Raw genomic sequence first — 25,239 nt, forward strand, 5'->3', positions numbered from 1 at the left:
GCCTTGCAAGGGTCAGCCGGCGATCACGGCTCAATATCACGCACACGAGGGAGGAAGGCAGGGTGAAAGGCGCCGTCTTCTTTCACATGCGAGGCATGGGGGAGATGAGAGAGAGGGGGGTTCTATTCCTGTGTCTGCTGCATATGGCGTAGCCGCTGTATCTTGAAAGCAATTTGCAGTGTGGACAAAGTACACATAAGTCCCCTGAATAAAACCAAAAGTAGCAACATACCTTTATCTTTCTGCCGCCACTACTGCGAGGAGCATGCAAGGATGCAGGAGAGAAGGTCTGCGTCTCCGAATTGGTTGAGCGCCGTTACATGATATCTTTCGCACTTTTTTCTCTATTTCTTTTTCTTCTTTTCTGCGTCTCGGCGCATGCGCCACCATGACAGTTGGCCGTCAAGTTTCCGTGGCAAGGCATTTGCAAAGGATTTCGCATGTTTTAGCTAAGTTTCATGTCTAACCACATCATTGCAGAACTCGTTTTTTTTTTTATGTTAGGGATTAATTTTAAGAGTACTGGAGGTGCAAACGTGTACAAACGAAGCTTTATTATGGAGCTCAGGCATGCGTAAGCTTATGAACGGGTGCTATTCTCGGTGCTCGTTCAGATTTGTTTTCCTGAACGCACTATCGCCAACAGGTTTATGAAGCTAGGGAGTGCATAGGCTGTGTTCTGTCATATATCGTGCTAGAAATATAACACGCATTATTGTTGGGATGCTGAGAGTGCGTAGCTTTGTCAGTTGATGCTTTTGTCAGGCACTGCAAATATATTTTCCAAGGACAAGTTGTTCATTACCAAGTGTAAATGATTTTTAATATTTTAAGTAGGTTTTCTCCCTTTCGCCGTCTCGGCAGAATAAAGTAGTGCACGAGTTTGTTGGCTCATATTAGCTTGGAACTGCACAAACGAAAGAGGGAAAGTGCTCATTGACGGAAACTATTTCTATGTGCAACTTTCGTCCTTGCATATGCTTTGTTTACGAATGAAGTACATGATACACTGTGGCGTTTGCGCTTGAGAGCCAACGGCACCAGTTTGTCATAAAAGCATAGGACCAGTTTCACTGCGTAAAGAGATGCCAGCGCCACGCTGAAACGACGAGAATAGCAGAGATGTTCCGCATTGGTTGCGCAAGTAATGCCAGCGTCATGTAGACATGACACTGGTGGCATTATTCAGGCAAAGATGTCACACACCTTGCTTTCCGTCTTCATGGTACTACGATGATTAAATTATAAAGTTGCACAAGCTGGGCACATGGCAGTTGATTAGGTTTGTGCAAGTATACACGTACGCACTTCAAGCAGCGTAAACACATTTGAGTTGTTGAATTAGCAGCTACCTAGTGCTGCACACACGCAAATACATCACCTTTCACGTGTACCAGCGAAACCTTGACTTCATCGCAGCCCTTTCATGCCAGGCAAGTGTCGTTAGAAAGCCTAATAAAGAAGCTGATCAATGCAGTAGGAATAACTCGCGAAGCGACTTGATCTGTGCAAGCCACGACAGTGTTTTTGCCTGGAGGTACACTACAGTCGAACCCGACTATATCGAACCCGTTTACATCGAATTATTCTATATATCGAACAATTTCTGGACACAATATAGTTACAATGAGTATATATCGCAAAAATTACGCTTACATCGAACAAAAATAGCAGCGACACCCGATATATCGAACGTCAAGCGGCGGAAAGTGCCCCCGGAAGTTGGCTTTCCCTCGCGGTGGCGGAGAAAACCCGGCTGCGCGGCTCCATCCAACCGCTCTCCCTACCGTGACCGCGCCCGACCGCGCTGCCTCGGACGAGCCGTCGGCACACCCCTGCAAAAAATGATCCTGGCCCGCCCACAGCGCTTGCTCAGACAGCCAATCAGATGCTCTTGTGCCCTCGTCGTGCAAGATGGCGGAAGTGCGACTTGTCTCGCTGTTTTTGTGTGCGCCTTGTAGGCCTTCTCCCGCAGTGTTGCCGTGATGAAGCGGCAGAATTTGCCTTTTGTCGTGAAGCTCGCAATCATAAATTGTGTCGAACGCGGTGAGAAGTCGGATGTCCCCGCAGAGCACAAGATTCCGAGGAGCACTCTCGGCACAATCTTGAAGAATAAGGGGGAGATTAGGGCTAAAGCGTCCAAACTCGCGACCCGGTGCCCGTGGCGCCCAACCCGTACGCACGGCCGTGTACGAGTGGTTAATCTGAAATTGCTTCAGCCGTGCCGACTTCCGCGTGCTTGGTGATGACCGTAAATTCTGATGAATGCGACGAAGCCGTTGCCAGTGTTGCCAAAGTTTGGAGCGAACTGTCAGAATTTCCGGAAGCTGTTGACGGATCAACGGTGGATGAGTTTGTGAGCGCAAATGACGTGTCGCAACCATGGGAGAGCCCGAAAACGAAGACTACATTGCCAACATCGTACCGAGCACAAGTGAAAGTGGGCACAATGAGGAAAGCAACGACGGTCCCACATCCTCCGAAATGATTGGTGCGTTCGCACTAGTCCAGTGCTTCTGCGCGAATGCGGAAAGTTGCGGCCTCAGCTGCTCCGACTCCTTAATGTGGAAAAGTGCGTGCGTCGCAGGCAGCGAAATTGCCAAAGCAGAAGAAAATGCAGGACTATTTCGTGCGAAACTAAGCTAGTTTAATCAATAAAGTGATTTTATAAATGGTATGTGCTTTTATGACATCCAATTATTTAGCAGGCTTATATCGAATTATGCTCTATATTGAACTGATAGGCGTGTTTTTGCGAGTTCGATATAGCTGGGTTCGACTGTATTCGGGGATGACGTAATACTCAAATAAAGCTGTGGCAGGTACATGATCATCGTGTACATCATGTATACATTACTGGCGAGACAAAGAGCTCGATTTTTGTGCTAGAACTTTACACTGAAAGGAATTTGTCCACGAAGCTAGCCTGAGAAGGCTTCTAACTGGACTTCTAACTGGCAGGCAGCCAACCCAAAGCGGCAAAACGAGTGAACAGTTATAGTGCCAAAAAAACACGAAAATCATCTTCTTTTACCAGTTTCTTAGCATTCCAGTATTTCTCCTAGCACAGCACACAATAAACAAGCCTTCAATACGGTAACAATGCATGCTCAAACACCCAACAACAATTTTTAATGTCTCACCTAGTGTAACTCTATGGATGGCCTTGGAGCGAATGACCACACTACGAGGGCGAGCGCTGAGAGAAAGAGTGAGCAGCGAGGAGGCCGGTCGAGTAGGAATGTTGCTACCTTTAGTCTCATTCAAGGGGCTTAAGTGTGCGCCCACGTGGGCACTGCATCTTGGAAGCGATCTGCGACGTGGACAAAGTGCGCCCAGTGCCGGTACCTTCGTATGCATTGTGCTTTTGACGTTTAGTTCGCGTTGAAACTAGAGACAGCACAGAAGTCAAGTCTCGCGGTGCTGTTGCCACGCATGTCTTGCTTCGTCTGCTTCGTCTTTCAGGCGAAACTGCGACTTTTCTTGTTGTTTTTTACTTTGGACATTTGTCACTCACTCTTTGCGATGGAGTTGTTAGACATCGCAATGAAATTACTAGATATTATGGGCTTCGAATAAAACACGCTTTTTGTTGGATTATCAGGGTCTGTTGTAACGAGAGTCGACTGTATTTGATTTCTCGAATATTTGATGTTTTGAATATCGGTGGCTTCGGCGAATGACCTGGCCGTGGTCGGCGCCTTGAAGCGTGCAGCGTTACGACGGCATGCAATCTCTGTCGGTACAAGGTTGACTATACCGATCGAAACGATTAATGTGATGCGAATTCAGGGAACCACAACAGCAGCACTTATGGAAGGCATGAAAGCATGTGTCAAGATCGGTCTGATTAGCCACTGCAATGCATGCTGATCACATTGAATATGCGAGTTTAATGTTCACGCATGCAGATTCGTGCAGTTCGGAGGTTTCTACCCACATGCGAACTGCAGACCAACTTAGCACGCTTGTTCGCGGTAGTTGCCAGCTGGTCGACCGTAGACCCGAACACTTCAACAGCCGTCAAGCTAACCCGTATGCACGATTTCGCGACCGGTCACTGATGAGCCATTCAGAGGAACACATTAGCGACAAGCTTTCCACAACGATTTGCAGCCCATTATCACACCGACCGGCGGTAAATTTTCGTCATGGTCACACCACTGGCTATAACGAAAATTGACGAATATGACGAATACGAATAGCCCATGACGAATGACAAATATGACGAATAGCCCATTAGGCCTATTCGGAGATTCGTCGTCAGGTGTCAGCGACTAAAGTTACGGTTACCAAATCAACGCAGATCTATTCATATGCCAGTCACACAACCCTCGGCAAGTCTACAAACCACCTTGCCAACGAAAGCGAATGCACTGGATGATCGTTGCATGTTCACGGCTGCCATCTTTGCAAAGTACCGTACGATGGCGCCTCGTTCCGAATGCTATTCGTAGGCGCACAATGGTCTCTTTTCATAGCCCCAAGCAAGGCCTGTCACAAGAATAGCTTTGGATTTACTTGGCAGGCTCGAAAATATGTGACAGTGCACTGACCACTGGATGCAGATGCATTTAAACAGACAGTAAATGGACGCGGACGAAGAAAAAAAAGGGGGAGGGACATTGCCGTGGGCCTCCCTATTTGAGAACTCTACCGACCGCAGTCAACGCGTAAGGCAGCAATGACCTCTCAGAGTGCTGCCGAGTGACGTGATGCGCATTACCCACTTTTGTCTGTTGTGCAGATTGGCATTTTAATAAGCTGACAATAACCGACACAAGGTTTGGGTACGGGCTAGTTGGTATTCCATGGTATCAATCGTCACTTACAGCGCATACATAGACGAGAGACAAAAAGGACGACAAAGATAAGCGCTGACTTCCAACTGGTTTTTATTATGAGAAACATACATATATATACTGGGACACCAAGACAAAAGCGCCCCCTACAAAGCAACAACTTGACATGAGGGTGCATTCAAAATTCATGACCTAAGAACAACGAGAGCGCATGTGCGACCTCAGAAAAACGAGTTCTTTGTCAGTTAATGCAATTGATGGCTTGCTAACTGAGTCACCATTGGCAATTGCTGCTGCTTCGATGATAAGTCTGGTGCATTCATTAGAATGCCTCGCTAAGATAGTGGTTTCTTCTAAAAGCGGTATACAGCCACACTGTGCGCAATGAACACCGTTCGCACCCTTTGCGCACTTTATTGCTGTGTTCTTGTAACCAGACGTTAAGACAAACCAGTTGGAACCAATTGGAAGTCAGCGCTTGTCTTTGTCGTCCTTTTTTGTCCCTCGTCTATGTATGCGCTGTAAGTGACGATTGATACCATAACAATAACCTACAGAAAGGTTCTGCCATAAATATGAAAAAGCCCTCCGCTTTCTAAGCAGCAGTAGAAGATTGCCATTACGCACGGTACGGCCCACTATTAAACTGAAAGCCAAATTGGTATTTGGGACAACATCGCTATTCCTTCAGCCTCAGAGGGGAAAAAAAGCACTGAGTTCTATCTGGCAGGTATTCCATCTCCGAAAAATATTTTCAGACCTTCGTATACGAAATGAGTAGTTATCGGTGCTGGTATACTAATTTGGTATTCCCTTTATTTCTAGTAGAGTGTACTATGAAATTCGATTCATAGGTGAGCTCAATTACTCATAGCTAGCAAGATTCTTGTTAAGTGATTAGCCTCCTGAGCATGTTCCAGCACTGTTTTTTGCATAAAGTTTGGAAGCATAAATGTTTGTGTTAAATTTTCTGATACATGTTCAATATTGGGCATTTTTTTCTCAATTTGATTTTATATTCCATTCGAAATCTACTACTATTCGGTATTTGCACACCCGTACTTAATTTGCTCAGGGGTGGGCATCATGCAGGTAGGTTATGGCATCAGAGCAGGAAATGAGTGTTGATTATCATAGCGAGAAAGTCACTAAGCTTGGTGTTAGTTCAAGCGCATGTGTTATAGATAATGAATTGAACGTCTGTATCTTAACATGCATTTGAAATTACGATGTGTGCAAATGGTGGGATGTTTGTAGCGGTTGGGAAAGAGGGGGCAGTTAGGTGGTGACTAGATGCTGTCTTATGAAACGAGAAGAAAACCACTACCTTTTTGCATCTATCTGAGGCAGGTAGGAAGGGTGCCCCAATGTGAAATGGCAGTTGCAAAACAGGCCATTAAGCCCTCTGTGTGTGCTGTAAAGCCGCGCTACATTTTAATGTGACTGTAAACGGCCCCGTGTCGCTGAATATTCAGTGTCAGTGTCATAGAGCAGTGTTGGCGCCCTGTGAGTGAAAATTGCCACACGTATTTAGGTATATATGTATATGCCGCACCTTGCTGTGTGACGTGCAGTATATGCAGGTTATATTGCCACATCATTCTATCACTAAAGTTGCCGATATGTTGTCTTGCATTCTTGACAAAGTTATCCTCGGAATATTGAGAATGACAGTCCACAAACAAATGTCACGAAACAAAACACTGACAGCGCATGCCTTTTATGTTAAATCTTCTCGGACTGAAATATTAAAAGTTCGAAACAATAACAGAGGCCTGAAAATGATGTAATTTTTAGTGCATCTGTGCCTGTCTCTGGGATCGGCCCACGCAAGAGGCCACGTTTCTACCAGAAAACTCACCTTTGTGCTTAGCGTTTGCCACTAGCATTTTTCGACGAACATTTTGGTTGCGTAAGCTGCAGCTGCTGGGAAACGTGAGAAGCAGTCGGGGTTCTTTTAATGCTATCGCGTTCTGCTCTTGAAGGCGAAGCTTAAGCGTCCCCCAAATTTTTTCCTTCTGAATGCGCAGTGCTTTTTCTGGCATGTGCTGGAATGTGCAAACTTTTGTCTGTATCTCTCACACTCTCTGTCTTATATAATGAGCGGTTACTTTGAAAAGTTCTGCGAGAATGTTTTTTGGGGGGAGTGCCAGTAGAAGAGTTTTTGACTGAGCCTGTACAATTAAACCTCGATGTAACAATCTCTGATATAGCAAAATTCTAGATAAGAAAGTATTCAGCTTTTTGTAGCGCCTTGCCTGTGGAAGACCATGTATGTAGGACGTTAGTATAACAAAGTGTGTTTACATGCAATTTCAATATAATGAAATTTCACTCCTGCCGCAAAGAAATACCGAGGCAATAAATAGAAACCTCCGTGGATGCAGATGGTGGAGTGGTTGAATTACGTGCGGCCACTTGTGAACGCAACTCTCAAATAGTGCACCGCGCGATCGAGAGCAACTGCAGAAGCAGAGTAGCATCACGTTTCGTGTGAAGTCCAAGTGTGACAAGAGCCTATCACACTTCGCGTGCCGCGAGCTTTGGACGAGAATGAAAACGTGTTGAGGATGAGCCGAGGAGAACAGTGGCTCGATGAGTGCAGTCTTCCCGCACAACAAAGGGGCAAAAAGGTGCGAGGGTTGGTGCGCATCTCCTTCTTTAGTGCGGCAGTGCACGGATGTCATAGCGGCTGAGCCCCACGCGCGCCCCATTTTAGATATGCGTGTTCGAAGAGTGTGCACCTTGCACACTTCACTACGTCGGGGACGCAGTGAAGCGAGAGGCAATTCACTCCCCGCCGCTGGTGCTTTGCAGGGTAGTGCCGTCCGACTGTGGACAACACTATTAGCCGCATGGTTGGGGAGGACGCGGAAGCACAGCTGGCTTCACTTCGTGCCGCCGATATGAACGTATCGTCGACACAGGTCACACAGTATCTTTCATCGCCGGCTTTCAAGTTCAACGAAATTAATTTTTTTCTTATTTGAATTTGCTCTTTTCCTATTGCCCAATAATATGGAAAATATTGTGGCACGTTCCATGTCAGAAAAATTCGTTGAGGACTGTACTCGTATAAGTAAATCTCATTTCATTATAGCAAAATTTTGATATAGTGAAGCAAATTGCTGATTTTACTGACTTTGTGATCTCAAGGTTCAACTGTACCCTTATCTTTGTTTGCAGGGCAAACCTTATCCATTGAAAGAGAGCAGCCTAGGTTTCGACACTGGAGGTGAGTACACACTTGTCAGCCTTCTTTTTTTTTTTTTTTTAATAGGACTGCCCTGTCTTGTATGCAAAGCCATAAGGTCATTAAATTCAGATTCCATAGGGCCAGAATAAAAAAAAAATCTAGATCTTCTAAATGGACAGAGAAAACAGTAACAGTATTTTTGTTCGATTATTATGTCTGCAAATCTCACTTAAAATTCTACGATTAAACAAAATCTGCATGAAAGGCACAATTTTTGTCAACTTATGCAAAGGGTGATGCCATGAAACAGTGTGCACACATATTCGCATCTCCTTTACGAGTAACATTTTGCTCTCTCGCATATGTCTTCTCCTGCAGTATGGCAGTAGCAGAGCCCTCTGAACTTCATATGCATCAACATGATTTTCACAAACAAGTGCATCTCCTTACTTTTGGTGTCAATGTGTTGGCCAGCAAAGCATACATTGGCTTGTATGCCAATGTATGCCAATGTAGGTTGCGAAAATTGATGCACATTTGATCCCGTTTGAGAACAGTTTTGCAATATCCATCACATCTCACAGGCTGCATGTTAGGATAAGGTAACAATTCTGTTCCATAGCTGCTCCTTTTTGTTAGAGGTCTGCAAATACCTAATTGAAGATTTTCGAGTCGAATATTGAATATCAAAAAACTTCACAAAATTTAATGCTTGAAAAAAATTTTGGCCAAGAGATGCAGCGGTGCTGCACATGTTTGGAAGTCTCGTGACATTGTACAACAAGAATCTAGCAAGCTATCAGTGACATAGCTATTTGCACAGCTAGGGCTGTTGCATTGGCAGCCAGACGGTTATTACTCGGCCGCAACACTTAGGGATGCACGGAGAAGGGATTTGATGTTTCCGTTTACACGTTGCTGAGGAGAGGCATCTGTAATTGCTAAATTTTTTCTTGGCTACAAAGCAAAGACTACGGGGGTAGAGCTTCTTCACATGTAGGTATTCCTACAAAAAATAGTCTGGGTAAGTTTGGCACCAGTTCTGGTTTTGCTTTTTCCGACCTTGCATTGCCTTTTTGCTTTAAGAAAGGCAGATAATTATCTTGGCATGAATTTTCAAAGCTGGCCAATGTTCACATACATTGCATATGTATTTAGCTCTGAATTTTTAAGGCAAGAGAACTTGTTCACCTTAAATAAGCAGAACATGTAATTGTTCCATAAAGATTTTGCAGCAGTTTCTTGTGGCACAGCTTTATACTCTATTAAAGCAAACCTGTTAAGGAAAATTTCACAATGGTTAGCCTGGAGCAGTGGTATCTCGTGGGCATTGTGGTCAGTATCAGATGTGAGCCAGAGAACAGTGAAAAATGCAGCCTGCGTTGGAGCTGCGAAGCATCCTTATGACCACGACGTCAGTGAGAATGCGGAACTTGCACTGCCGAGTCTGCTCATTCAATGGCTTGTACACAACGATGGTGGTGATTTCCAGATGGGTTCACCTTGTTTCCACATAGATGCTGCATAGACTTGTCTTGCACCCTTCGACAGCCGTTTGTTGCTGAAATTGGTTCTTTAGGCTTTTGCAGAATTGATTTGCCATGATGTGTCTCCGTGTGCTTTGAATTTTGGTTAATTTGCCATCGCATGTGATCTCCTAGCTCCCTGGTTAGCGCAGATGGTAGAGTGATCGCCCCAGAGAGACGTTGGTCCCGAGTTCGATCCCCGGACTAAGACATTTTTCTTCAACTGCAAAGCTTCTGAGAAACCAGCAGGGGCTTCTTTTGTAGCTTTGTAGTTGATAGTCTAGTGGATGACAATTTTTCCTTTCGTTGAGCTTGCTCCACCTTGCGGGCTTCTGCAGAACTGATTTGCCCTACTTCAGCCAATATTTGCAAAATAGCATTAACCTGAATCGATTCTCACGTACGAAGACCAGATGACATTGCATCCAACACCCAATTGACACCCTGCAAGCCCTGACAGTGCTGAAGCATTGGTGCCTAAAAAGCAACAGGGATGTCTTTGGCAGGCAAGAATGGCTGTTTTCATCAGCAGGGTCGCTTAGGAGGTCCGGTTTCAGTGTTAGTGCCAACCATCTGCTGAGTATCATTTTACTCATATTTGAAGCACTGCCATTGAGGCTGTGCTTTCTTAAAACAGCAAAGTGAGTTCAAAGCTCACACTCATGGGCAAGTGCCGCTAGAGCTTTCCATGTAAAAGCCTGCTCAGGACACTATCACCCTAGCTACATGGGCATGCTAACCACAGTCAAGACGCACCTCACTTACCGGACTGAACTATGGTTATCGGTAACTATAGAGCAAAGTGTACTTGGCAAAGACACTAAATTTCACTAACTGACAAACATATAACTACATATTGATGCTGTTTATCTGCTACAACTAGGATGGGAATAGTCTCATTTTGCTTCAGTTCTTTGATTGTGCATGGTTAGTGATACGAAGTAAAGCCAATTTAAATATATTCAAGCGTGCTTAAATTTAATACTTTAATCCTTTCAGGGCCAATCTTTTTTGCAATATGCGACCGCCCAGGGTCGATTTTTTTCATTGCAGATTCCAATTTTTCTGAGGGACCTATTTCAAAAAAAAATTACCGTAATTTTTCTAGGGTCACCGTAAAGTGAGAAAAAAATACTTTGCATTGGTATATATGTACTCCTTATTCATGGATAACAACAATAAAACAAGGAAATAAACTTATAAGAATTCAAATTTTGATGCAATGTTTTAGTTCAAGGCTTATAATATGCGCAGACGAGAATATTTCGCAAGTCTCAAATGTTCCTGCTCTTACACTAATATTTACGTCCATAGCCTAATCAAACTGCTTAGGTGAGCGTACCCAAGAGAACTATGTGGTTGTGTACCTGTTAAAAAGGCAAAACGTGTGACAAACTTCTGCCAATCTTCATCTTATCGCCAACCAGAGACAATTAGATATTGCGAGTCTCTCCTCCCCCGCCAAAAGAAAGAAAAGAAAAGAAAACGCATGCATGGCGGAATCCATCCTATGCTCACTCCTGTGAGCACTAAACGAGCGAGAAACAGGCGGGCGCCCTTTGAGCGATTAGTAACGACATAGCCATAAGTTTTGCGAGCGTAAGAAGCCGAAACCGCCCACGGAACAAAACCCAAGTCGCCGCCCACCCGTGCGCGCACCAATGCGTGAGCGGTATTATATAGATGTACCAGGCCAAACTAGCTCTAAAACAAACCATGCAATGAAAACCGAGAGAGGGAGGTGCGAGAAAAAAGTTCCCTGTATACCTACAGAGTGGCAGCACATGCTGGGAAAGAAAAAAAATGAGGAAATTGGCGCACCTTTTAAACGTACTGATGGCGCCGTAAATATACGGCATCGACCATTTTGGACTTGTTTGCGGCACCGTATATTTACATCATTGACCCTGAAAGGGTTAAGGGCCCCTCTCCATGGCTGGTCATTTAGAGCTGACAAGCACAGTGCATACAATGCGTGCTAACAATTGTGTCTGCTAAGTATGACAGTTAAATCTCGATAGAACAAAGCCGGTAAAATCTGCACTTTGCTTCGTTCTATTGAAATTCAACCATTTATGCAAATATATACAGTTGCTGATTGGTTCTTCTTACACGGAATGGGGTCGCAGAATTTTCGGAATTATCTGGCAAGCCAAGGAAGCAAATTTGAATCACAAAACAATTCATTTTGATAAATTTAGGAGTTGGCGATTAATAGTACAGTTTCATGCCGCGTACGTCGATGATATCTTCTCGGCGGTGCGAATTAAGCGAAGCCAGGCATGCTTTCGCATGCACTCCGCCCCCACGGCTGATAGCATCGCTCGCACTGAGACAATGCTATCAGAAATAGTGCCGGCAGCGGGGAGCGAATGCTATGTCTGCCTCTCGCTCCAATGGGTCACCGAAACTTGAGATTATGCAACCGCCATTACTAAACATGTGGTAAGACGGTTTACATGGTGCCACGCCGTCTCTTTTGCACACGCGGCAGATAACCTCTAGAGCATGGTGCATGGCTGTGTAAGCGCTCAACTGCTCTTAAGCCATGCGCAGCCTTGTCCGAGGCACACCAACTTACGCCCCACTCTGCCCCCTTGCGCACGCTTGATTGCATTACCGCAAGCTCGCTCTCCTCCCCCACTTTCCCTTTGGTTGTGCGGGCAGGTGGCACTCGAGAAGCTGCCACACTTTTTGTCTCGCCCTTGCACACTTTCACTCGCACCTAAAGCACACAGTGCATGCGGCTCCACTTTGGCGGTCGCTCTTGTCGCGCGGTTTGAGAAGTGCGTTTGCAAACAGCTGCTTGTAATTAAATCATTTGATGATTTGCATCCATGGTAGTTTGCATTCATTGTCTCTGCATTTCTTTTCTGAGTTCTGATTACATAGTGCTCTATAGACAAGAGGCTTTGGAAATTTAAATACTTGGTTATATCGAGAATTTCATTCTATTGAAGCTCTGTATATTCATGTTTAACTGTACATCGCTGCGCGCCATGGAAAGAGCTGAAATTTCACACCAAATGCTGTTTGCCCCTGTTTGCACTACAGCGGGCGGGTTACAATCTTGAAAATGCATCTTTATTCACACTGCACACTTCCTCACGCGTCAGTCAATTCTACTGAGCGATAGTTCTTACAAAAAAGAATTTGCATACAGGTTCGTCCTGGCCTGGTATTCCCTAATTTTGTACTTGTGGTCAGTCCGTTTAGATATATAATTTGGCTGTTTTAAGTAACTTTCACTATCAATTCCAGTTTTGTTATTAAATATTTGGTATAAAAGTTTTAACTGCAATTTCTTTCGGCGTGACGAAAGTGATTCCCAATTCAGCTCATTTTTCATTTCACTGCAACTATAGTTCCTACCATACCTACCCAAGATGAACCTGGCTGCTATGTTCTGAATTTTTTCAAGTTTATTGATCAGACATGTTTGAGAGGGGTCCCATAGCGTACAGGCATATTTCAAGATAGGTCTTATTCATGTTAGGTACGCCGTGCTTCTCAGTTCTCAGGCAACGTCAGTTATGTTTAATCTGTTCCTTCATTCAATGAATTAAAGTTTAAACATACAAACCAAATGTCTGCATGTTTTTGTTTTACTTTGTATCGTAGCAAGAGGGATGCACTTCCGTTCCGTCTGCTTGTTTTCACGTTCCACATGCAGAGAACGAAACTACAGTAATTCTTCGTTCTGACGAAGTCAACGGGACAGCAAAAAAATTTTTTATAAGCAGTAATTCGATATAAGCGACCACTCAAGAAAAGCTAAAGCAGTTGAGCTTTAGTTGCACCACAACTGCAAGGAAGTCAAAACACAAAGTATTTAGTGAAGCAAAACTTTATTTCGTTGCAAAAAAGGCAGTGAGCTTTCGCTGTTTCTCACCGGACGCGAGCAATCCCTGCTCTAATTTTACCAAGCATTGCACGAGGCCATGGTTCCTACCATGGCCTCGTGCAAGTTCAATAAAGTTGAATGCCCGTGCATTCAACTTTATTTCGCAGCAGGCATAGGTACTTTTATATCAGCACCATAGCTCTTCACATGGCTCTTCGTCCGCCGGCTCTGCGTCTTCGTCAGGGCCACCAACAGTGTCAATTAGTATTTCCACATCCGCCGCTGGGGCGACCACGGGTGCAGCAGCGTCACCCAAAGCGAATGTTTCGAAGTTGCCTTCTACCGCTTGGCCAGCAATTTTATGAACAGCCTCGTAGAGATCATCGTCAGGCCGGTAATCGTCAGGGTCACTGATTACAGCACAGAAAAAGTCGACATGTGCAAAGCAGTTGGCGACTTTTGAAGATGCGACTTCTTTCCATGAAAAGTACAGCAAATGGATCGCACCAGGCAAATCAATGTTGTACCTCTTGCTGGCGTCATACGCTGTGAGCATGCGCTGCAAGAGAGCCTTGCGGTACAGCTTCCGGGTGGTCTCAATGATGCCCTGATCCATCAGTTGCAGTACCGCGGCTGTGTTCACAGGCAAAAATTCCACAGCGATCGCATTGAGGTTGTCGATGTTCCCGTGGCTCAGACAATTGTCAATTACGGAAGGCACTTGCTGATTCTTTGCCTTAGACCGTCTACCCAGAAAGCGCAAGTAGTCTTCAAAAATAGCAGCAGTCAGGCATGATCGCTTGTTACTTCTGGCACTGAGAATGTGTCTGTTAATAAACAAGCAATGTCTATTGCACCCTGTAAAGAGGCCACAACTCACAATTGAGAACAAAGTTCTAGTTAGTATATGAGGGAAATTGCACTAGACACAAATATGTGACACATGTTGAAGGCCACGCTAGCACAGTAAATATATAAAAGAATACGTACAATAGCAAAATAACTTGAAGGGGCCCTGAAGAACATTCTTTGAGGCCTCAAAAACGTGTTCAAAGGAGTGTCGTAACTTACAGGAATACATTACTGAAATAATTTTTTGAAAAGACTTAGAAAGCATAGATACTTCGAGCACGGTATTTAGCTTTACCATTTGCCCTCAATGTCACATGTTCATAAAGGAGTGGAGGAGTGCCGATGGCGATAAGCCGTTATGACAAGAAGGCTCGTCAAGGCGCCCACAGTATTTACACTATGCAGCAGACGCAGCCATGCTCAACTGTAAGCACACGCCATGGTTGGAGCGCATGCTCCAACCAGACGGTGCCATGTGGTGCGAACTGGCTTTCTTCTGCACAGATAGCAGGTAAATCCAGATTGTGCACTATGTAGCACTCAATACGGAGCACGTCTAGCCAGAAGCAGCCGGGAGTAAGCTCGCACTGGTACGTGTCCTTTGTAGATGCTAACCGCCATACATTGCGCAGCAGGCGTAGCGTATTTTTTGTCTGGTCTTAAGTTCCGTGTAGTTCGAGGCTAGTTGGTTGTTCCAGACTGATAGACATTAGCGAGGCCTGACAGCTGCGACATCGATAAGCTGTGTAGCCAAAGTTTCATTCCTACACAGGCAGGCGCAGAGAAGCGTGAGCCGACCATCGCCTGCTCGTGCTTCTAGACTGATTCCAGCAATTGGCTAATGGCAGCCATGAATGGGAATCTGCTATGGGACAAAATATGGCAGCCACCGGAAACCCCGAAATGGGTGAGGAGAGGGCTTCTGTTTGAAAAGAGAGCGCTCTAGGAAAAGATGACTTCACACTGCATTTGTGAGCCCCCACACACACCGTGCACAAGTGCAAACTTTGGCCGAGATGCTCGCAGCAGCGTATGCCATCCGAGAAATCTGTTTTTTCGCTGAGCTCGAGGGGTAGTTCAGGGCCCCTGTAAGCTGCAGTGGAAATGAAGAGAAATTAAACCGTATCAGCCAATCGGTGGCAACTTTTGCAGTATCTTGGAAGCAGTATCTGACTGGACTGATTATCCTGCAGACCCTGTGCTGAACCAAGCGGCCAAGGTGCTACGGCTGCTCTACGTGCAGGACCTGCGTGACCTGCAGACTCGCATAAACGAAGCCATTGTGGCCGTGCAGGCCATCACGGCAAACCCAAAGACTGACACCCGGCTGGGAAAAGTGGGGCGCTAGACGCATCCACCACCACCGCCATACTCCAGTGCCTGCTCGCTCTCTCAAATGGACACATCTGTGTGTGTGCGTGCGTGTGTACAAACTGTCTTCTGATCCTGTTCAGTGTTGTGCATAAAGCTGCCTAGCAGATACGCTTCTTGATTTTGTTGTCTTTTACAACACAGTTGTTAATTAAGTGGAACTTGACAGCCATTCTCATGAGGGCATGGCTGGCGTCCGGCCGTGTGCTGTCAGCCAGCAATGCAAGCTGCATCCGAGTCCTAAATTTTTGCTTCGAAAGAGGGCTGATGTAATTATCCTGCATCCTGGCTGGTGCATCTGTAAGTATCAATTATTATACCTAGTGTACCTTACCAACAACAATGTCTGTGCAGCATTTTTTCAGCCAGTAATCCATAATTTTTGCTGCTCACATCACGTTTTGCCAGCTCTACATTGGAGTTCAGCTAGTAGTTTGTACGGCTTCAGTGATGAAAACTGATGCGTGTTCAGCAACGCAGTCTACGTCTTAGCCCCAATACAAGTCTAACCAGGGCATTGGTGATGAACTATTAAGAACAGCCAGAAAACAGGTCCCTTGTATCTGGAACACACTTATACAGCTTTGCTGTAGCTGTATTTAACTGTCATGTGCAATATAGAAATGTGTATAATAGACGAAGAAAGCTTCATGGTTTGGAACTCTACTGGGACTTCCCGAGAGGCACAGTAGTGGCAGAAAACATTAAATTAATATAATCAATCAACCTACAGTGAACCCGGCTATGATAGAAGATGCAGCATAGCAATACTGTCACAGAGAAGTTCATACAACCTTCAACATTCTTTTAAGCAGTCCGCTCGACGCCATCCTCCAGGTTACAGCACTCTTAAGATTCAAAGCACAACCTCGCTTACGTGTGTCTGCTCAAAGGTCATGGAACATATAATTTTTCCCATGCCATAAATTTCCTAGTGCATGCTAAATTCTTTCACTCGTACCTCAAAATGGTTTTCAGAAAGGACTTTCTTGGTCATTCAATCATTCATTCAGTCATGAGCTGCAGATAATTTTCCCCATGCTTTCCTTGGTGTGGTCATTGTTTGTTGTCTTCTTAGGATATATTATTCATAGATGCATGTGAAACATTGTGGCTGGTGGCTTGGATGCCCATAGCCAGTAAGCCAACGAGCTCATTCTGCGTGACCACATTGATGGCACAGTTGTATATTAACAATGGTCTGAAGCGTATGTATGCAACTTAGTCTTGTAGACATACTAATTGTTGCCAGGGTATTACACCTACGAGCTGTCAGAATTGGCAGGAGACCTTTTGCTTGCCCACCGAAAGCACGAATCACAGGTACACTTATTTTGCATAGACCCAATCACATTTTGTTTTGAACTAGGGTCAGTATTCAAGCTAGCTGGTATGGTGACATTTTAAGGGGGGACGCGGCTTTCGCATCGCGAAAAATGACCGAAAAGCCGATTTTTCGAAAATCACATTTTCAGTTTTTATAACCCTTTCTCTACCTGATTCCAAAATATCTTCCCTGAAAACCGCTTAGAAGTGCTTTAAAAAAATTGTTGTATCAGCCACGGCGACGAGAAGTTTTGCGGAAATCGCAAAAAGACTGTGTTTTTCAAGCCACGACATCTCCGTAACGGCGCAACCGAACGCCGCCATCTTGGTCGCAACAGAAAGAGCATTTCTTCAGCTTCAAATCTGCCGCCTTCCCGGCCTCCTCCGAGCGAAAACAAATGCAGAAAAAGCAAAAGTTTCGAGGTCTCGCGGAGATTCCTGATTGGCGGCGCGCGGCCCCGTTGGTCTCCGGAGCGGTTGCCCCTAGCAACGGCGGGCGAAGTGCCGCGCGTCGTCTGCTCTTCCCGAGGCTACGTTCTCCATCGCCCGTATCACGAGCCTCTCCATAGTTTCGGTAGCGGCTCAGAAGCTCTGTGGCGTAGTTTCGCGTTGGATCTCGGCTGTGATCATGGATCGGCGACGGCACAAGAAGAAATACAAAACTTCGCATCAATTTGGCAGCCGTAAGCGCAAGTCTCCGATGCCCAAAAGTAAAGCGTCATCAAGAGCTTCCAGTGCTGATTCCGCTGATGTTCAGTGCGGCGCGGACATCGTGGACACACAGCAGCAGTTCCCTCAATGTATGGATGCTTCGGACCCACAACCAAGCACCTCGCGCGCCGACGTCTCGGACCCGCGACGACGCACCTCGGGCGCCGACGACTCGGCCCCGCGGCCAAGCACCTCGGGCGCCGACGTCTCGGATCCGGGACTAAGCACCCCACGCGCCGACGACTCGGACCCGCGACCAAGCACTTCACCCGCCGACGACTCGGACCCGCGATCAAGCACCTCGCGCGTGGATGAAACGCAGTCGAGATTCGGCAGTACAATTCAGGCTCACTTGGAACCGCACTACATATCGATAGAAGCTTCTCGTGGGCGAGCCGAGACAGTGCAAGCATCACTCAGTTCTGTTTCGGCGACCGAAAGAAAAATGAAGCTCACAGGTGAGAGAGGAAGTTGTGCCAATGTGGAGATGGCGGATGAGTTTTTGGTTGTGCAGGTCACAACATTGAATGCTTTGTACAAGAATGCCTTGTGCCAAGAATGCTCTCAGTCGGGACTGACTGTTTCATTTGGGAACAAGGCATGGATTGGCTGCACGAATGCTACTGACCTGCAATGCCTGCGGCGTTGTTGCAAGTGAATGGTCATCGCCGCGAGTAGAGGGTGGTAAGGCTTTTGGCGTGAATATGCGTGCAATGCAAGCAATTAAAACCACCGGCAGAGGGGCAACTGCACTGACTGACTTTTGGTCAGTAATGAACGTTTCACACAGAGGCTTGCACCATAAGACATTCCAAAGACACCTGAAATCAAAATTCAGGCCTGCTGGTGGGATGGCTGCAGCAAGTCTCTTTTCTGATGCTGTGGCAGCCGTGCGGAAAGTTTACAGCGAAATGGACCTGTCATTCACAAAAAATGTGACGGTAGTCTACGACGGCACATGGATGACACGTGGTCATGCATCCCATATTGGTGTGGGCACAATAATTGAATTTTACACTGGTCTGGTGCTTGACTGCGTTGTGCTCTCGAACAGATGCCATGGATGCACGCTTGGGCCGAAAGAAAACGATGAAGGCTACAGTGAATGGAAAGAGAGTCACGTGTGCCAAAAGAACACCGATGCAAACTCAAGCCGTATGGAGGTCGAGGCAGCGTTGATCTTGTTCAGAAGGTCACTGGAAAGGAATGACCTCCGCTACACATGTGTTGTTTGTGATGGGGATAGCCGTACCTTCCAGGCCCTTTGTGAAGACAAGGCTTATGGCTTCATTACATTCAACAAAGAGGACTGTATCAATCACGTTAAAAAGAGGATGGGTACAGCCCTGCGAACACTTGTCTCAAAAAGCAGAAGTAAACCAATTGGAGGGAAGGGTGGCCTGACCTGACCCAAGACCTAATCAAAAAGCTCACCAATTATTATGGCATGGCCATACGTAACAATAGTGAAGTAGATGATATGCAAAGGGCCATAATGGCAACCTTTTATCATATCACTTCAACAGATAAAGACCCTCATCATGAGCTCTGCCCTCCAGGACCCCTGAGCTGGTGCAGACACCAGGCTGCAGAAGCTGAAGGTAAAGCTCCGCCAAAACACAAGTACAAATTGGCAACACATGTTTCAACTGCGTTGCTGCCTGTGTATCAACGCCTCTTGGATCCTCAGCTACTCAGCCGTTGCCAAGGCAAGAAGACTCAGAATGCAGCCGAGAGTCTCCACGCTGTCATTTGGTCAATTCTACCAAAAGAGCAAAATGCTTCATTGATCGCAGCGGAGACAGCTGTCAATGAGGCAGTCTGCAAGTACAATGCTGGAACGCTTCGTGCATACAGACAGTTTTGTGCCTCACTTGGCTTGAAGCCAGGAAAGCATTCCCTTCAAAGAGCTGCAGAAAAGGATGCCCTACGAAAAAAAAGGCATCGAAAAAACATCAGATGAAAGGTCACATGCCCAAGAAGCCCCGCTGTGCTAAGGACACCAAGGACTACAATCCTGGTGCATTTTAGGAGAGTGGAGGCAAGGCAAAACTTTGAAGGCCTTTTTCTCAAAACTGTGTTTTTGCCTTTCTGCTCAGTTTGCGGAGCTGATTTCTTTGTTACCGTTTGGCCTATTCTGACTCTGTTTTTTTTTTGTCTTGTTCCTTGGGTTACAGTGCAGGTCGTGACATTCTTGCTTTTGGGCCTTGACGTTTTATAAATTTATGATGTGGCTATTTGTTCACCTTGAAAGTGTGCTTGATACGAAGGTAACATAAAAAATGACACTCCAAAAAAATTTGTGTTGAAAAAAACAAAAGCAAGAATGTCACGACCTTCAGCGTGCATTTAGCTATGCAATCAGTACTTAAAAAGCCTTCTATCACGTTTTTTATGTTCCCCAGGCTCTTCACAAAGTTCGAGGTTGAAACATTCTGCTCAATCAAATTTAATAAAATGTTCTTAAGGTATCACTCTGAAACTTTTATGGAAGCATCAGGGAGACATTCTAAACATTTGTGCCAATTTTAATCAAAATCTATGAAGAAATAAGGAAGTTGATTTTCAAAGCCACGTCCCCCCTTAACGCAGGCAAAGCGCAAAAAACACAGACAGTGGAAAGAATGGATGAGAACATAGAGAGCACTATTTCCAACCGAATTTATTGTGCAAGGAAGCCTGTATATAAGCATTCACCATTTACAGCCATAGCACATGTGTCAGAAAACATTCCGTATCTAGGTAGCTAACACCATTGCCCATCAAAGCAACGCCCGAACCGCACAGGGATAAACAAATTAATTAAATTATGCAGTTTTTCATGCCAAAACCACAATCTCATTATGAGGCATGCTGTATTGGGGTACTCCGGAAATTTGGACCACCATCAAAGTACGGCCGCCATGGCCAGGATTCGATCCCTCGACCTAATGCTTAGCAGCCCAACGCCATAGCCACTAAGCAACCACGGCGGGTTGTATAAACAACACGCCCTCATAGAAAACAATGCCGTGACAATAATATAAAACAAAACAAAAGACCATTGTAGCTAAAAAAAAAGATAACTGAAAGGATAAAATGGCAATGCAAAATTACGTAAAAGGAAAATAGCACCATGAAACACTCAAAGCGCTTCCCTGGCGAATAAAAAGTCAAAACAGATGATAAATATGGTCTAAAACACCGAGGCACCAAAAACGCATGTGTAAAAACTCTAGGAAGAGGAAAGAAATACAGGAGACAAAGAAGAGAATAGAAAAGCTGGTGCACGTGCTGCATCACTTATTCAAGCTCTTTCCTTGAGAGTGACACACTTAATTGGCAACCAGCTTGGCACTAGTTTCGTCAACGCAACTAGTGCCAAGCTGTTCAATACACGACGCTTCAAAGATTTCTTGCGCGGTCTGGTCCCTGCAACTCCAAATTTGGAACTTTGACGTCACGAAGGCCTGGACGAGCGTCAGTGCATCGTCCTCCTTCAATTCCCTTTGTGTGTTTGTGACTCTTCTGATCATGTTCGAAATTTGTTCCGTTGAAACCTTGATTTTGTCGATCGACGCCCCCGCCTTGCCATTGCTCTGGAAGATGACACCCAGGATACGTGCTTGCGTGGTTGGTGTTATGGTCGTCCCGTCGATGGTGATGCGTACATTCTCTTGGTCTCCTTTCTTCTTGGTTTGATGACGAGTAACTCTGACTTCTGTATCTAGATATGGGATGTTTTCTGACGCATGTGCTATGGCTATGAATGGTGAATGTTTATATACGGGCTTTCTTGTACACGGTCGTCCACTTACAATTTGAACACGGCTCCGGGCGGCCGGCGTAGTGTTCCTGTATATGCATATACAGGAACACTAGGCCGGCGTAGAGTTACTGTATGTGCTACCGCTACAGTAACTCTAGGCCGGCGCTCCGCGGAGCGCCGCTCGTGGGCGCCGGGGTAACTAACGCGCCGGCGCACTGGAAGCCACAGGCGTGGCCTCAGCCGCGTCGTCTGCTACAGCGCGCCAGCACTAGTGTGTGCTGGCGCGCTGTAGCAGATTTATTTGATGAAAAACAATTTATTTTGATGAAATTTGGGAGTTGGTGACGAACGATACAATTTTATGCCACCTCGACAATATCTTCGCATCAGCAACGCGAATTAAGCGAAGCCAGCCACGCTTTCGCGTGCACTCCGCCCCCGCGACTGATAGCGTCGCTCGCACTAGACTACGCTATCCTGAAAAGCGCCGTCATCGGGGAGCAAATGGTTCACCTGCAGGGTGCCTACCAAGTTGACATCACTAAATTTCCTGAGTGACGCAGAACTTTGTTTTATGTCAAGACGGGCTGGCACCATGTCAACTGCTGCTGTCACTCTCTAGTGAGCATGTAAAAAAATAATAAAAATGACTTAATCCATTTTGAATACTAAGGAGTAGTGTTTATTTTATTGAAAAAGAAAACGGAAGGGAGGGGTGCACAGCGGATAAAATATTTACGAAAAGAAAGGTAAAACCCATTGCAATTCGAGTCGAACATTCTCAAATACGACTAACACTGGTGTCACACAGGGCACTTTTGATCGCAGTCAAGCTTGATCCGGATCGAATGTCCCTGTCGTCATTGGCTCCTTTGCGCAAGCTGCGCGAGGAAGTTAGGTAATCGCAGTAGAGTTTCGATCCGGACCGGGCTTGATCGTGATCAAAAGTGCGCCGTGTGACACCGGTATAAAAAGAAGATGCATACAGAAGTAAATATTTTCAAGTATGAGCTAATTCTATCAACTCATCTAAGTAAGCTCATTGGTATGAAGCCCGAACTTTGTCACAAGTGAGATTCTCTCTCTATTGCTGGTATGTCAACTGTACTGACATACAACGCCTCAGTGTTGTTTCACTGCTTTAAAGAGGTTATTTTGGTTTCGATTAGGGACACCTGCATCTCGGCTTCAGCCAGCACTTTGTTTTTTTAGCTTAAGCTCCTTCAAAATGGCAGCAGCCCCTTTCCTTTCCCGTTCATTCCTTAAGAGGAAGCTTTAGCTCGAGTGCTCCTATCTAAATACATGTAAAAGGAGAATTCGTTTTTCTCGGCAACCACTGGACCAAATTTGACGAGGTTTGTTGTATTTAAAAGAAAAACTTAAAATCTAGTGACAGTTTGTTTCGAAATGTTGAGTTAGGTTGTCAATTTTTTATTAAAAATTGGCAAAAATCCAAATTTTTCAAAAAACAAAACTATCAAGTTTACAACTCTGTAACTCAACAACTAAAAATCATAATACAATTCTGTGAAATGCACCTAATAGTACATACAAAGCAGACAAAATTGATGTTACACACGAATATAAAAACATTTAATAATAGGGAAATACAACTTTTGCAAAACGCTTGTAACCAACGTAACAAATTCACGTAAGATGTAAAATGACATATCAAATTTGTCCGCTTTGAATGGTCTAATGAATACCTTTACAGAACCGCGATATCAGTTCTTGATGCGGAGCTATGAATTTGTAAACTTCGTGCTTCTATTTTTTTCAAACGGTCAAATATTTGAAAATCGTTTTAAGAAAATTCAAGCCCTAAATCGAAATTCCGCTTCCAACAGTCACTAGAATTTAGCTTTCTCTCTCAAATGCAATAAATTTCGTTAAAATTGGCCCAGGGGTTGTCTCAGAAAAACGTTTTTGCGTTTTACATGTATTTGAATAGGCCGCGTCGGAGTTGGGGCCGAGCTAAAGCTTCCTCAAGAGGAAGCTTTAGCTCGGGTGCCCCTATCTAAATACATGTAAAAGCAGAATTCGTTTTTCTCGGCAACCACTGCGCCAAATTTGACGAGGTTTGTAGATTTAAAAGAAAAACTTAGGATCTAGTGACTGTTGGTTTCGGATTTTTGATTTAGGTCGTCCATTTTTTATTAAAAATTGGCAAAAATTGAAAATTTTCAAAAAACGAAGCTATCAAGTTTACAACTCTGTAACTCAGCAACGAAAATTGATAATACAATTCCGTAAACTGCATCTAATAGTACATCTAAAGTGGACAAAATTGATAGGTTACACATGAATGTCAAGAAATATTGTAAAATGGAAATATAGGTTTTGCAGAACCCTTGTGAACAACGTAACAAATTCACGTAAGATATAAAATTACGTATCGAATTTGTCCGCTTTCAATGATGTGATGGATCTCGTCTACGGAACCGCGATATCTGCTCTTGATGCAGAGTTATGAATGTGTAAACTTCATGCTTCTATTTATTTCAAACTTTCGAATTTTTGAAAATCTTTTAAACAAAATTCAGGACCTAAATAGAAATTCCGCGACCAACAGTCACTAGAATTTGACATTCCCTCTCAAATGCAACAAACTTCATTAAAATCGGTCCAGGGGTTATCTCAGAAAAACTTTTGCGTTTTTACATGTATTTGAATAGGCCGCGTCGGAGTTGGGCCCGAGCTAAAGCTTCCTCTTAATGCGTAGGTCCTTTCTGTTCTCATCCTCCTTCCGCCGCTCGTTCACCCCATGGACCATTTGAAGCATCTTCTTGGTCAGCTGTACAGTGAACGTCCGATTTAAGTCCCTAGGTAAAGCGAAAACGCCCGAAAAATCGGCCAGGTGAGAAAAAATGAATGCCTGTCTTTTGCTGGCCATTAAAGGCTCAAATCGCCACAGGCGCATCCGAAAAAGCCCTGAAGGCCTGCCAGTACACTTATTACGCATATCGGTGCTCGTACTGTGACAAGATAAGCAGGTGCACGCGCGTATAATTAAGAAATACGTACTGTATACGTGACAACTCCCCTTTCCCACGCTGTTATGCTTCACCGCGATACTTTCGCGTATTCCTCACCACGTAACATTGCTGTACTGAGGCGAAGCTGACTTTCAGGAACCAGCATTATGCAACGCGCCGTGCTTTCTGACCTTCGAAGCGATTGATGAGGACTCCGGAGTCAGCGCCAAAACACGGCACAGAACGGCACGAAGCTAACAGTGAACATCGAAGCAGCTAGGCCTAGCATTGCCGCGGTGGTGGCTACGGCTGCCAGCGGATCTGTGTGCAATAGCGCCGGTTCGAGGCGGTGAGGTAATCAAAATAGCGGCGGTGGTGGCTGTGATTAATGCCGTTTCAGACAGGCGGTCACGGCAAAATGTCCGGAAAATCGGACTGCGAAAGGTTCCGATAAATTGACTCTATGGGGTATGTGGTGGTGACGTGAAGCCGTCCGAATTATCGGGCATCCGGAAAATCGGTCGTTCACTGTTCACTGGCAACTCCTCCAGCCGATGAGACGGCGTCAAAGACGATTGGTTACGATTCCTCTCTTGAGTTACTCGCAGCAGCATTAGCATTACCACAGTTTTCGTATACCCTTTAAAAAAGTTATAGCTAATCGCAGATGGAATCACAAGTTCTCAGAGTTTTCCCTGAGTATTTCCAGACTATCCAAAACCACTTAGAACTCCCGGTTTTCACGGTTGGTAGACACCCTGCGTCTCCCTTTTGCTAACAAGTCAAAGAAACTCGAGATTACGGAACTCCCAGTACTAAATGCGCGGCAAGACAGCTAACATGATGCCACGCCCGCCCACTCTTCGCACACGCGGCAGATTACCTCTA

General features: G+C 45.2%; 1 protein-coding gene and 1 pseudogene across 2 annotated transcripts in view; both read left to right on the forward strand.

The window, feature by feature from the left end:
- Positions 1-15,702, forward strand: part of LOC142584710 (RNA transcription, translation and transport factor protein) — a 58,656-nt gene extending 42,954 nt beyond the window's left edge. The window contains exons 7-8 of one of the 2 annotated variants that reach the window (XM_075694917.1): positions 7,989-8,037; positions 15,414-15,702. In XM_075694917.1, the coding sequence (XP_075551032.1) occupies positions 7,989-8,037; positions 15,414-15,568 (204 nt within the window). In that variant the 3' untranslated portion in view covers positions 15,569-15,702. Of the gene's footprint in view, positions 1-7,988; positions 8,038-15,372 lie in introns of both variants that reach the window. The other variant, XM_075694918.1, reaches the window with a different exon arrangement.
- Positions 15,703-17,545: 1,843 nt separating this feature from the next.
- On the forward strand, positions 17,546-19,857 carry LOC142586074 (uncharacterized; annotated as a pseudogene).
- The last annotated feature ends 5,382 nt before the right edge of the window (positions 19,858-25,239 follow it).

The sequence above is a fragment of the Dermacentor variabilis genome, chromosome 6 (genome assembly GCF_050947875.1).
Source record: "Dermacentor variabilis isolate Ectoservices chromosome 6, ASM5094787v1, whole genome shotgun sequence".
NCBI lineage: Eukaryota > Metazoa > Arthropoda > Arachnida > Ixodida > Ixodidae > Dermacentor > Dermacentor variabilis.